This window comes from Mytilus galloprovincialis, chromosome 6, assembly GCF_965363235.1.
Source record: "Mytilus galloprovincialis chromosome 6, xbMytGall1.hap1.1, whole genome shotgun sequence".
NCBI lineage: Eukaryota > Metazoa > Mollusca > Bivalvia > Mytilida > Mytilidae > Mytilus > Mytilus galloprovincialis.
The window spans coordinates 4014115-4029363 of NC_134843.1; the positions used below are offsets into that span (position 1 = coordinate 4014115).

The 15249-nt window shown below is 34.1% G+C and overlaps 2 protein-coding genes across 2 annotated transcripts in view; one reads left to right on the forward strand and one right to left on the reverse strand.

The window, feature by feature from the left end:
• Nucleotides 1-1532: 1532 nt before the first annotated feature.
• LOC143078735 (tetratricopeptide repeat protein 5-like) overlaps nucleotides 1533-15249 on the reverse strand; it is a 32085-nt gene continuing 18368 nt past the window's right edge. Inside the window, exons 6-10 of the mRNA XM_076253681.1 lie at nucleotides 13624-13677; nucleotides 5667-5813; nucleotides 4660-4874; nucleotides 3146-3290; nucleotides 1533-2404 (exon numbers count right to left, since the gene is read on the reverse strand). Of these exons, the coding sequence (XP_076109796.1) occupies nucleotides 2285-2404; nucleotides 3146-3290; nucleotides 4660-4874; nucleotides 5667-5813; nucleotides 13624-13677 (681 nt within the window). The 3' untranslated portion in view covers nucleotides 1533-2284. The remainder of the gene's footprint in view (nucleotides 2405-3145; nucleotides 3291-4659; nucleotides 4875-5666; nucleotides 5814-13623; nucleotides 13678-15249) is intronic.
• LOC143078733 (uncharacterized) lies at nucleotides 8191-10103 on the forward strand. The gene has a single exon (XM_076253679.1). The coding sequence runs from the start codon at nucleotides 8396-8398 to the stop codon at nucleotides 10073-10075; it is 1680 nt and encodes a 559-aa protein (XP_076109794.1). The 5' UTR covers nucleotides 8191-8395; the 3' UTR covers nucleotides 10076-10103.

Below are 15249 nucleotides of genomic sequence, written 5' to 3' on the forward strand. Positions count from 1 at the left end.
GGTTCAGTATCATCAGTCAGTAATTTGTGTCATGTCAACACTGATTCAGTATCATCAGTCAGAACTTTTGTGTCATGTCAACACTGGTTCAGTATCATCAGTCAGAACTGTGAGTCATGTCAACACTGATTCAGTATCATCAGTCAGTAATTTGTGTCATGTCAACACTGGCTCAGTATCATTAGTCAGAACTTTGTGTCATGTCAACACTGATTCAGCATTATTAGTCAGAACTTTGTGTCATGTCAAGACTGGTTTGGTATCATCAGTCAGAACTTTGTGTCATGTCATCACTGGTTCAATATCATCAGTCAGAACTTTGTGTCATGTCAACACTTGCTTAGTATCATTAGTCAGAACTTTGTGTCATGTCATCACTGGTTCAGTATCATCAGTCAGTAATTTGTGTCATGTCAACACTGGCTCAGTATCATTAGTCAGATCTTTGTGTCATGTCATCACTGGTTCAGTATCATCAGTCAGTAATTTGTGTCATGTCAACACTGATTCAGTATCATCAATCAGAAGTTCAACTTTCACTGAATGAGTCATTAATTTATATGTACATGTAAGACTAATATTCAGGCTCCATTCGGTCTCAAATTGTTGAGATGTTTGTCTTAAAAACATTTATTATGTAATATCAGTACTTATTCAGTATGTCAAATGATCAGTCAGAACTTTGTGTCATATAAACACTGGCTCAGGATCATCAGCCAATACTTTTGGTCATGTCAACACTGGTTCAGTATCATCAGTCAGTAATTTGTGTCATGTCAACACTGATTCAGTATCATCAGTCAGAACTTTTGTGTCATGTCAACACTGGCTCAGTATCATCAGTCAGAACTGTGAGTCATGTCAACACTGATTCAGTATCATCAGTCAGTAATTTGTGTCATGTCAACACTGGCTCAGTATCATTAGTCAGAACTTTGTGTCATGTCAACAATGGTTCAGTATTATCAGTCAGAACTTTGTGTCATATAAACACTGATGCAGTATCAACAGTCAGAACTTTGTGTCATGTCAACACTGATTCAGTATCATCAGTCAGAACTTTGTGTCATATCAACACTGATTCAGTATCATCAGTCAGAACTTTGTGTCATGTCAACACTGATTCAGTATCATCAGTCAGAACTTTGTGTCATATCAACACTGATTCAGTATCATCAGTCAGAACTTTGTGTCATATCAACACTGATTCAGTATCATCAGTCAGAACTTTGTGTCATATCAACACTGATTCAGTATCATCAGTCAGAACTTTGTGTCATGTCAACACTGATTCAGTATCATCAGTCAGAACTTTGTGTCATGTCAACACTGATTCAGTATCATCAGTCAGAACTTTGTGGCCTGTCAACACTGGTTCAGTATCAGCAATCAGAACTTTTGTGTCATGTCAACACTGATTCAGTATCATCAATCAGAATTTCAAAAAACAGTTGGAGAAACTTAACAATATTAGAATCACAAATCAGAACTTCTATTAGTTCATCAATAATGTACAATTAAAGAAATGACAATTCCAGGAAAATAATTTATTTTGAAATGCATATGTATGAAGATTTCATGAAAAAGTCTTGAGATGACAATTATTTTCATTTACATATGGTATGATATTGACAGAAAAAATACAATATAAATTAGGGTAACAATAATATAGAAAAAGCAATTACTCCTCTCGATTCAAAACAAATATTTTTAGTATTCAAATATATATATTAATAAAAATACACCCTCTCAATGTCAGTTACTTTCCTTCCCTTATGAAAAGGAATCAGTTTGCTTAAACTTAATTATTAATGAATTAAAATGAGATATATTTAATAGACAATATATTATGTAAATATAAATATTTATGACATATTGCACTAGGAAAAAATCCTAAACAACTTTACTCTTTCAAATACAGATTGATATTATTGATGGATTAGTGTTTGCTTTTACCACCAAAGCATAATAAGGCTATTTTGCAGGATTAGTTTTGATTATCTAATATCATAATATTTAATTTTATTGTATCGATAGTTCTTATTTCTACAACATGTGTATCTGATTTTTATTTGAATTCATTAAATTAGCATGTCAATAAATCTCTTCAGTAAAACAAAACAAAACAATTTCAGATCTGACCCTGTATCACAGACAAGCTACAGCACTTTTATGGTCATTGATAACAGTATTTTTATCACTCTTTGGTTAACAGCACCAACATATTTTTGTATTCAGATCTCTCATTGGCTAACATCTTCAACAAGATTTGTGTTCTTTCCAATCATTGGCTAACAGCACTGACTGCTAACACTGATGGTGCCTGCTTCTCTATTCCAAGTTTCTTCCCATTAACAACTAATACTAAAGGTGAATTTACTCTAATACTATTGAAGTTTAAATTCTGAAAATAAGAGTAAAAATTAGATACTAGAAGTGAGGTTTATACCTTAATATAATTGCCTAGATAAAACCTACAGCTTTTCTATAATTTTGTGTTTAAGACATTTGGAACAAAACACAGATCTCAGAATAACATAGCGTATAGTAAGATGCAGTTTTTGTCAATAGTTATGAGAAATTAAATGCAGTTGGATCATATATGATCCACAAATATATGTTTGGTGTAACTAGTGAAGCAGGATCTGTTTACCCTTTTGGGACACCTGAGATAACCCCACTTTTTGGTGGAGCCTTTTGCTATATATGCAGTGTTTTGTGAACTTGTTTGTCTTTCAACATCTTTTTTCTGCCAAAATTTTGTCAGTTTATCTGGACTGGTGTGTTTTGAATGTCCCTTAGATATCTTTTGCCTCCCTTTTTTGTCATATGTTAGAAAATTTACCACATCTTTATGTGAGACTTTGATGGTCTGTGGATATGGTTCTGGTATGGATACAGAGTCCCTGATCTTGACCCCACTACCTTGTTCAGGGAAAACTTACCACATCTTTATGTGAGACTTTGATTGTCTGTAGATATGGTTCTGGTATGGATACAGAGTCCCTGATCTTGACCCCACTACCTTGTTCAGGGAAAACTTACCAAGTCTTTATGTGAGACTTTGATGGTCTGTAGATATGGTTCTGGTATGGATACAGAGTCCCTGATCTTGACCCCACTACATTGTTCAGGGAAAACTTACCACATCTTTATGTGAGACTTTGATGGTCTGTAGATATGGTTCTGGTATAGATACAGAGTCCCCAATCTTGACCCCACTACCTTGTGATAAATTATATACATTTACAGGTAAGCACTGTTCATCATCATCAACCATACAAAAGGAGCTGTAACAAAAAATAAATATAAAACAACATCATTTAACAGTTTGAATTTATCACTCAGAATTTTATGAAAATCATTAAAACATATATTAACAAGAATGTGTCCTCAGTACACGAATGCCCCACTCGCACTATCATTTTCTATGTTCAGTGGACCGTGAAATTGGGGTAAAATCTCTAATTTGGCATTAAAATTAGAAAGATCATATCATAGGGAACATGTGTACCAAGTTTGAAGTCGATTGGACTTCAACTTCATCAAAAACTACCTCGACCAAAAACTTTAACCTGAAGTGGGACAGACGGATGAACGAACGGGTGGACGGACGAACGAACGGACGAATGAACGGACGGACGAATGAACGGACGCACAGACCAGAAAACATAATGCCCCTCTACTATCGTAGGTGGGGCATAAAAATACATTCTAACTGAATGACAAACATACCTTTATTTTGTTTTTTTATGTTGTAAAACTAGGACCTGAGAAAATTGTGGATTTATGGAACTGAAGCCCTCTTTAAAATTCCACAATTCTGTATGTATACAACGCATCCTTTATTTTACAATATAAATATTTCTGAAGTATGTTATTTCTATTATATTTATATATGTTCTGCTTTGCACTGCTGTGTACAACAGAAACACATTAGCTAAAGTTCACTCATGTTATGACTGTGTGCCAAGACCAAAAGCATATATGAAAAAAACAAATTTTAAAATAAAAACTGGATATGCCAGACTGTTATCCTCTTGTTCTATGAACAACTGAGGGATATTTTTAAAAGATTTAAAATGCTTTTGATTTTCAAACTCAAGGAGCAAAATAAGTAGTCTTATCATAATTTATCGGTAACACAGCTTGTTCCTTTGTTTGTGCTACTGTGGCATACCTGCCAACTGTCACTATTTGCGGGGGCTTCCCCCATGGAGGCTCCCAAATGGAAATTTTGAAAGAGCAATTTTGTCCACAATTTTTAAAAAAACAAAACAATAAATTTTACAATGGCTATAGGATTGCACTAGTATGGAGCACCAAAAAAAAAGACTAAAATATATTTGAAGGCCCCCTTGATGGTTTTGTAGAACTATAGGATCCATCTTGCACGTAAAACCCCCATGGGCATTTTGAAAATTTGGCAGGTATGCTGTGGGTACTAATATGTGGATTGAGGATATTTGAATTCATGGTTTTGCTGTCGTCTGCGTACATTCCTTTAGGAAACATGTAATTCGTTGAACATTTAAATTTGTGGTTCCACTGTTCCCACGAAATTCATGAAAATTAGCATCCAACGAATAATAAAGAATCCACAGTATATTATTTATATATTATTGGTGCACAAATATTCCAAAGATTAGATTAACTTACAATGGGACAGGTTCATAGGACTGAACAGTACACACAACTTTCCCTAAGATCACTTTCTCTGCATTCAACTGTGGTTTCAGGTCACAGAATTTACATTGTACAAGATTTATGGTCTTCCCTGAAGGCCCGGTGTACTTTCCACCAGCATAAGGACCTAAGTCAACATCCTTTATGGTCTGAACTAAAGCTTTTATCTTCTTGTCTTTAATCTTTCCCTGGAGAGCAAAAATAAAACAAATACTGCCTCACTGAAATTGAGCTTATTATTTTTTATTCATTTGTGAATAGGCCACAAAGGTAATGGATTTGAATTTGTTAGTTTACAGATTTTATATTGAAATCATTTGAAAAATGTTTGATCGGTTATCTTATAAAATACAATTTGTAATGTAACACTATTGTTTCAGGTTAGGGTGAAGGTTGGCACCTGTTAAAACATTTAACCTGATGTTCATTGGTTGTTGTTTGTTGGTGTGGTTCATAAGAGTTTTCGTCTCAAGTTTTTTTATATAGATAGGCTGTTGGTTTTCCTGTTTGGATTGTATTACACTATTCATTTTAAAGCCTTTTACAGCTAGCTGTTTGATGTGAGCCAAGGCTCTATATTGAATGCTGTACTTTGACCTATAATGGTTTACTTCTACAAATTGTGATTTGGAAATAGAGATGTCTCATACCACATCTTCTTATATCTATGTATTTCATTGTATACAAATTTTGACAAATACCCATGTTAAAATGAATACTGTAAATCAATTTATTTTCGTGGATACTTTATTTTGCGTTTAGCCCTCACTAACTCATTTCGTGGCGATTTATTTTCGCAATTCTCATCTTTGTTCGATGTAGTTAAATGAAAATAGATTTGCGATGATTAATATTCGCGATATATTTCTACTCGCGAGTCGCGAAAATAAATCACTCGCGAAATTAAGTTGATTTACAGTATAGAGCATGGAACGAGAGAACTTTTTCGTAATTTCTACATGTAATTCTAAAGTCTAAACCTTTTGTTCTGTGAGATCTCTAAGATTTGTGAGATATGACATAAGATTTTTCTCATGCTCTCCAGGTTCTGTCCATGTTGGGTCTAATTTTGATGCCATAGAGAAACCCTCTACAGCTGCTTGGTAATCTTCTTCATACTTGAAGGCCTAAAATAGATAAATTATAATAGATGACACTTTTAATATTTTGTTCTTAGCCTTTTTACGTAGATATGTAACTGTTGTTCAGGGGTTGTTGTCGTATATTGATGTGGTTCATAGACGTTTTTCGTTTCTTGTTTTTTTTTTATAAAAAAATTCTTGTTTTTTTTTTAAATTCTTGTTTTTTTTTATAAAAAAAGGCCGTTGGTTTTCCTGTTTGAAATGTTTTACACTAGTCATTTTGGGACCCTATATAGATTGCTGTTTGTTGTGAGCTAAGGATCAGTGTTTCTCATTTTTAAATAGATTATAATGTTAGATTTCCTGTTTGAAATGATTTACATTAGTCATTTTGCAGCCCTTTATAGCTTGCTGTTTGGTGTAAGGCAAGGCTCCATGTTGAAGGACATTACTTGACCTATAATGGTTTACTTTTTGTGACTTGGATGGAGAGTTGTCTCATTGGCACTCAGACAACATCTTCTTATTTCTATATATCAGTATGATTTTTTTTTATTTTTCATTAAATCAAATGAAAAACACTGATTCAGTGGAAATTGTTAATCAAAATGGAGTTTGTTAATTTTTCTATGGCCGGTTTCTTCAAATCATTTCAGAATATTTGGTTAGCTGATAACCTTATCACTATGTACATGGGGCATGGCAAGACCACACAATCTTTGCCACTCATGCATGCCTTTTCCAAAGTTTTCAGTCATCTCAGGGCAGAACAAAACATTCACAGCAGAGGCTTGTCACTGGTAGAGTTATTAAAAACATAAGAACACATCTTACATTTGGGTTAATATCCAGAGGTGGGTTTATATATACAAGCTTGCTGAGGAAAATCGGGAATTGATTCCTTATTTGTTAAAAAAATATAAAGACATCAAATTCTGTAGTACGGAATTAGCTCTCTCTCTCTCTATATATATAGTAAGGTCAAAATCCCGTTTTAAAGGTCCTATCGTTCGTCAATAATGTCAAATTTGAGTACAGGATGTTCTTTCATTTTTTTAGATTAAAGAAACATGGATAAACAAAATATGAAAGCTGCATGTATTAGTGTTTATCCATGTTTCTTTAATCTAAAAAATAAAGTTAGTGAAACAAAGAAATAAATTTCAGACAGGACTGCTTCCGTGCGAAGCCACAGTACTTAATTTGTCAGTCTATTTATAGTTTTTCAATTAGTTCAAATGAAATTATATTCAATACCGACTTTTCTTAATCCCTGTTGTGTTCACAAACAACTAGAACTATTTCTTCCTCACCTTCAGTATCTCTTTTCCTTTTTTGGCAAGAGCCTATTTTAACCATAGATCGACGATGATTACCTTTATTAGGTTAATGTAATCGAGAAACATCACCCGTTGAGAACTTGAGATGCTGAGTTACATTCGGAAGAACAATTTATAAGGAATGATGACAAGTTATAGACACTAGGGTTGAGACAGAACAACAAATGCCTATATTTCATACTTATATCAAGTCTGAAACCAAATATCAGAAATCCTGGTAGTGCAGTTCCTGAGAAAAATGTGACGAAAAATTTTCAACTTGGCTATCAGGTGTAAAAATGATACAAGTGTTCGGTAAACAGGAAGTTGTCGAGTGATGAATCTGAAAACGCACCACACAGTATAGCTGACTTATATCAAGCCTGAAACCAAATTTCAGAAATCCTGGTAGTGTAGTTCCTGAGAAAAATGTGACGAAAAATATTCATGGGACGGACGGACTGACTGACAGACTGACGGACTGACAGAGGTAAAACAGTATACCCCCCTTTTTTTCAAGGCAAGGGTATAATTACAAAAAACAAATGCACCAAAAAAATCAGTGTCGAAATTTGGTGAGGCACTTGCCTCAACGGTAGTTATGGCCTTGATTTCCAATATTATTCATTCAGGAATTATGTGGAATTATTTATGCTAATAGTTTTCTCTTTTGAATTGTTTCACAGTACTTCAGCTTAATCAGCCTCCGAATGGAATTAAACCATAATCATAAATTGAGCTACTTTTGTAATTATAGTGACTAAATTATATTGTTTGACCAGAAAACAGTAAGTCTACCCTTGTGCTTTATCCCTCCTCCCTTCACCATATGGAGGTCTGTTCTCCCTCAGACCCATTCTTTTATCTAAAGACTTTTTTAGTCTATATTTAACATTTGCTTGATCAATTGTATTCTTCAAATATATAATTGTAAATTGAAATGATAACAGCATGACTTGTAAATTATTTGTACTGCATACGAAACAGATAAACTCAAGGACAAAAATCCTTATCAAAGATATACTTAAGTGTCACTCTGTACTTTGAACTTATTATCATCATATGTATCTCCAATTCAAAGATAAAACATAACACATTTACCCAGATATATTAGGATACAACAGAGTATAGTATTTTTTGGTCAAAGTGAAGTGCATCATAAATATGGCACATGCTCCAAATAAATGTGATCTTTGTGAAAATAGTCTGAATCTCCAATTCAAAGATAAAACATAATACATTTTACCTAGATGTATTCGGAAACAACATAGAATAATTTTATTCATTCTAAAGTGACTTATGTAAGATATGGCACAGGCTCCTAATAAATGTGATCTTTGTGAAACTAGTCTGAAAGTGACATGCAAGTGTTTGGACTGTGATAAGTTATTCTGTGATCAATGCACGGAAATTCACAAGAGAGATGAAAACCACGACATGTTTTATTTTAACGAAGGATCTACTGGTACCGTGAGGATAAGTAAGTGCAAAATTCATCCAGAATACAGTTGTTATAATTTCTGTGTAACTTGCGACGAACTAGTATGCCCGAGATGCTTGTCTCAGTCTCATGGTTCTGGCAATCATGTCATTGAGGAGAGTGAAAAAGTCTTCTGGCAAAAAAAGGCAAAACTTGACGAACATTATGATAAAATTAAGAACGATATGCTGATTTTTTTGGCAAAGGAAGACAAGAAAGTTGACGAATTGCAAAGTCTTCATAAATATCATTATCTTGAAGAAAAACAAAATATCCAGAAACAAGATGAAAGGCTGAAAGATGAAATTACACAATATACCAAAAAACTTATGAATGAACTTGAGGAATTTTGGGATGAGGTACAGCTTAAATTTCAAGAAAATAAATCACATTTAGAAGAACAAATCTTGGAATTAACTAAGAAGATTTCTGTTCTAGACAAAATTAAAAATAGCAATGATGTAAGCACATTGTGCCTCTTCAATAAAGAAACAGTAGCCTTCATAAATAACACTGATATATCATTTGTGGAGTTACCAATGGAAACGAAAGTTCTTCAAAAGAAAACTGAAAAGGCAATTTGTGAATTAAAAATAGTACCTCTAACAGACAGTACATTCATTGAATTTCGTCAGATGCAAGCATATGAAACAAACTTTAAGAAAATCAGCTCGATCGTCAAAGGTCCAAAAGACACCATTTGGATAAAGGATGGATCATCAAGTTGCATAAAGAACATCAACTTAGAACCTGAATTGCCCGTAATAAATGAAAAAAGTTATTCTTATGAACATGTAGCTGATATTGCTTTGACAAAATCAGGGGAGTTAATCATTGCCTTTATTGATGATCCGTGCATAAAAATTGCCACAGAAACATTTAATATAAAACCATTTTATACATTTCCGAAAAGACTTCTCACAAAACCCCAAGTTCCTCTTTCTCTCCATGTATTAAATGATGGCAAGATTATCGTAGGTGCTGTGGAAAAAGATGGAAGACAATATTCGTTAACGGATAAAAGCCATCGGCAGTTAGTTATTCTCAATGAAAACAAGGAACCAGAGAAAGTCATTGAATATAATTCAGATGGCTCTAGGCTTTTTATTAGACCTCGCAGGATAACATCTGACGACAAAGGGGAAATCTATGTTATTGACCGAACTCATTTGGATTTTGGAAGAGTGATTGCTTTTGACCAGGACCATATCATGAAATGGACCTATAATTGCCAGACAAAAATACATCCTGACAAACATGGACATTTTGATCCTTGCAGCATTGTGACAACATCTCAAAATAACATTATCGTATGTGACAATTCAAACAATGCATTTCATATTCTCAGCAATGGTGGACATGTTATAACATTCATTCAAACAGAGGAATTAGAAATATTGAGACCATTTAGTATGGAAATAAACAAAAAAGGACAACTAATTGTTGGCAGTGATCCTACACAACAGAGAAAGGCTAAACTTTATCTTTTACAATTCACTGGATGTTAGTTATATCAATAAAATTTTACCATCAGCATTTATATCAGTAAATATAAAAAAGAAGATGTGATATGGTTGCCAATGAGACAACTATTCATAGAGACCAAACGAGTTGAAATGACACAGAATAAAACAGCTTTAGCTCACTGTAAGACCTTCAACAATGTACATAATTCATACCACATACAGCACATAGTCATATATAAAAGGCCCTGAAGTGACAAATGTAAAAGGATTCAAACAAGAAAACTAATGGCCTGATTTATGAACAAAATAAATATTAAAGTCCATATAAGTATGAAATAAAGAGCTGCGCTATAAGCGCATGATACACCTGTTGCAAAAACTGACAAAATCCCCCTTTTTTAAGTATAAAAATTCATATAAATTGGAAAACATAAAATCTGAAATTTATAAAAAAGTAGTTGACAGATATAAACAATTCACCAGTTTCATAAAATTTTGTGAAAGTATTAATGAGTGATTGTCCGAAAACTTGAAAATCCCCCCTTTTTTAAGCATAAATATTCATAACACAGAAACATAAAATCTGAAATTTATAAAAATTGATAGGGAGCATACGTCAATAGATATAAACAATTCACCAAAGTTTCATTAAAGTTGATGGAAGCATTTTTGAGTTATTGTCGGAAAACTGGAAAATCCCCCTTTTTTTAAGGATAAAACTATATAACATGGAAACGAAAAATCTGAAATTTATCAATATTCGAAAGGGAGCTTAGGCCAATAAATATAAAAAAATTCAACAAATTTTCATAAAAGTTGGTGGAAGCTGTTTTAGTAATTGTCCGAAGTGTGGACATTTTCTATGTTCAGTGGACCGTGAAATTGGGGTCAAAACTTTAATTTGGAATTAAAATTAGAAAGATCATATCATAGGGAACATGTGTACTAAGTTTCAAGTTGATGTAACTTTAACTTCATCAAAAACTACCTTGACCAAAAACTTTAACCTGAACTTCGCACTATCATTTTCTATGTTCAGTGGACCATAAAATTGGGGTCAAAACTATAATTTGGCATTAAAATTAGAAAGATCATATCATGGGGAACAAGTGTACTAAGTTCAACTTTTTCAAAAACTACATAGACCAAAAACATTAACCTGAAGCGGATGGACGAACGGAGGCACAGACGGACGGACGGACGGACGAACGGAGGCACAGACCAGAAAACATAATGCCCCTCTACTATCGTAGGTGGGGCATAAAAATATAAAATTTGGCTAAAAGAAACAACACTTGGCCAGCACCTCATAAGGAAAGGAACATTCATGCTATGTTTGATTTCATTCAATTCAGTGGTTCTTTAGAAGAAGACTTTTGTATGCATTTCCCATAGGTTCCTATGTTAAACTAAGTCCCCCACTGGCGGCCATCTTGGATGTTAAAATGGCAACAAAGTAACAACACTTGGTCAATATCTCATTAGGAACATTCATGCTATGTTTGGTTTCATTCCTTTTAGTGTTTCACTAAAAGAAGACATTTGTATGTATTTCCCGTATGGTCCTATGTCAAACTAAGTCCCCCGCTGGCGGCCATATTGGATAATTGATTGGCTACAAAGTAACAACACTTGGTCAGCACCTCATAAGGAACATTCATTCTATGTTTTGTTTTATTCCATTCAGTGGTTCTCTAAAAGAAGCTAGCCATTTGGAAATATTTCCCATAGGGTCCTATGTTAAACTAAGTCCCCCACTGGCGGCCATCTTGGATGATGGATCGGCTACAAAGTAACAACACTTGGTCAGTATCTCATAAGGAACATTCATGCCATGTTTGGTTTCATTCCATTCAGTGTTTCACTAAAAGAAGACATTTGGATATATTTCCCATAGGGTCCTATGTTAAACCAAGTCCCCCGCTGGCGGCCATCTTGGTGAATGGATCGGTTACAAGTAACAACACTTGGTCAGCACCTCATAAGGAACATTCATGCCAAGTTTGGTTTCATTCCATTCAGTGGTTCTCTAAAAGAAGACATTTGGATATATTTCCCATAGGGTCCTATGTTAAACTAAGTCCCCCGATGGCGGCCATCTTGGGATGATCGATCGGCTACAAAGTAACAACACTTGGTCAACACCTTATAAGGAACATTCATGCCATGTTTGGTTTCATTCAATTCAATGGTTCTCTAAGAGAAGTCATTTGTATGCATTTCCCATAGGGTTCTATGCTAAACTAAGTCCCCTTGCTGGCGGCCATTTTGGAAGATGGATTGGCAACAAAGTAACAACACTTGGTCAGCACCTCATAAGGAACATTCATGCCATGCTTGGTTTCATTCCATTCAATGGTTTTCTAAAAGAAGTCATTTGTATGCATTTCCCATAGGGTCCTATGTTAAACTAAGTCCCCCGCTGGCAGCCATCTTGGATGATGGATCGGCTAGAAAGTAACAACACTTGGTCAGCCCTCATAAGGAACATTCATGCCATGTTTGGCTTCATTCCATTCAGTGGTTCTCTAGAAGAAGTTCAAAATGTAAAAAGATAACGTCGACGACGGACGACAACGGACAACAGACAACGACAGACGACGGACGCCAAGTGATGAGAAAAGCTCACTTGTCCCTTCAGGTCAGGTGAGCTAATAAAAAGAAGTACAAACATAGGTAAGCAACAAGTAGTGAAATTGTCAACATTCTTTGAAAAGGTACAAAAAGAGTTTTAGATCAACTTTACAGGACAGTATGCTTAAACATTTTTGAAAAACAATTTGTTTCCGTAAACAAAAATGTGTCCATAGTACATAGATGATCTATCATTTATCATTTTCTAATTTCAGTGGACAGTGGACAGTGGACAGTGAAATTGGGGTAAAAACTCTAATTTGGCATTAATATTAGAAAGATCATATCATAGAGAACATGTGTACTAAGTTTAAAGTTGATTGGACTTCCACTTCATTAAAAACTAGTGACCAAAAACTTTCACCAGAAGCAGACAGACAGATAGACGGACGGACAGATGGACGGACAGACTCACAGACGAAAAACATAATGCTCTTAAGTGGGGCATACAATTTATTGCTACATCAAAATCCATATTTTTGGAGACACCTGTCATCCTATTAGTGAATTATCAAAGTACTTTATATGAAAGAATCAATTCTGATCAATTCTGTCCTGAATTTTAAACATTTTGTAGATTTATTCAGGGTTTTAATTAAATAACAAACCAAGACTCTAAGAATTTGATCTTTAAAGATTGTGTACACTCAAGGTTTGATTTTGACTGTTTTACTAATTTCTGTTTCCTTTCGGTTATTAGCTTTAAAATTTTATAAGACTATAAATTCTTCATTCAAAAATAAAACGATTTTTCCTATAAACAACTTTTAACCAGAGGTGATATGACACTTTATGGCCTCCAACTATAACCAACACCCATTCTGTTAGAATTAGCAGTTTACTAAGGGTTGGTTAAGATACAATTCCCTGTGAACGAACATATTAAGTTGTGGGTTTCTGGAAACTATTACTTTAAACATATTTCCCTTCATTTCTGTATAAGATGTTTGACTTACCACAGATCTGTTAAAATGGAGATCAGGATTATTTTTGGCAACAGAATCTTTCTCCTGAAATGTGTGAGATATCATTTTACAAAATACTAATACATGTAACCAATAAACATTTGATCTAGAGGATGCAAAATCGAACCAATATTGGCAATAAAAAAACACAAAGATATTTTAGGTAACTTGAAACAAATGCTCTAACATAGTTCAACTTATTTGGAATTAAACAATGAGAGTTATTGAAGCTTTATCATGTTTATGTTTAACGTAAGGAAATGTGATATGATTTCTAAGGAGACAACGTTACTGTTTACAGTTTTTGGTGGGGTTCATGTTACTTAGTCTTTAGTTTTCTATGTTGTGTTGTGTGTACCGGTACTATGATGTCTGTTTGTCTTTTTTCTTTTTTAGCCATGGCGTTGTCAGTTTGTTTTTCTATCTATGAGTTTGAATGTCCCTCTGGTACCTTTTGCCCCTCTTTTAAGGGGGATGAGGTCTGATTTTTGGTAAGATATCCATGCTTATAATGGGGGGGGGGGGGTCGGAGGGGTCCTGATCCTGGGCTTAACAGCATGAAATCCCACGGTCCTTAAAGAAATTTAAATATCGACATCCCGAAATTCGAAAAAGAATTCCTGGATCCCGAAAGGATCAATCCTGAAATCCCGAGCTTAAAAACACCCGATTCCGATGGTCCGAAAAATGTCCTGCCCCTTCTCTACAATGGTTTGCTTCATCAACTTTATTTCTACAATTGAACAACGAAATTAAAGTTTGAAGGAAATTTCTCCTTTTTCAAAAAATTTTCTAAACTTTTTTTCTATTTTTACCCGAAATAGTTCTCATGATTAACTTTGGCGAAACGATTCTAAAAAAATCAGTTATTTTTTGTGTTTTTCCTTTTTTTATAGAACATGTATTCTGTTTTAAGTGACAATAAGGATATGCACAATAACAATTGAGGTTAGCAGCCATAATTCTTTAACTTTACAAACAGTTCTTATACAGATTATTATTCTGAATAGTTAATTGATTTTTTTTTAAATCTTACCAAACTATGTTCTATTTTCAGTAACCATGTTGGTTTGATGTCCAAGACATTGGCATAATTCTTTTAAAAAGACCCCAAATAATATTGCAGACAAATAGTATTCCTTAACTTATCCCATGGATTATCGTGATGAGACAATGGATGACATATTCTAAGTGACACCAAAAGCTTACAATGGCTTTTATAGTGCAGTATGATTTAAAGAAATAACCATATGCTCTGCAGGGCGCAGCGTTATACAACCGCAGAGGTCGAACCCTGAACAGTTGGGGCAAATATGGACACAACATTTAAGCTTGATACAGCTCTGAATTTTGATTGTGATTAAATAGTTGACACAACATAGGTTTCTGACACAGAATGAATGTGGTCTAAGAACTTAAACTTAAAAACTTAAAAAATTAATATCGGACATTTACCTATTATGGTCCAATATCCAAAATCTAAATACATAGTTAGATTCAGCATATCATAGAACCCCAAAAATTCAATTTTTGATGAAATATAATAATGTTTAATTTCAGACCCTTTAGACCTCAATGTGGACCAATTTGACAACCGGGCCCAAATATTAAAAATCT

What these genes read in the sequence shown, in the direction of transcription:
- LOC143078733 (XM_076253679.1), top strand. Translation starts at nt 8,396, where the DNA reads ATGGCACAGGCTCCTAATAAATGTGATCTTTGTGAAACTAGTCTGAAA.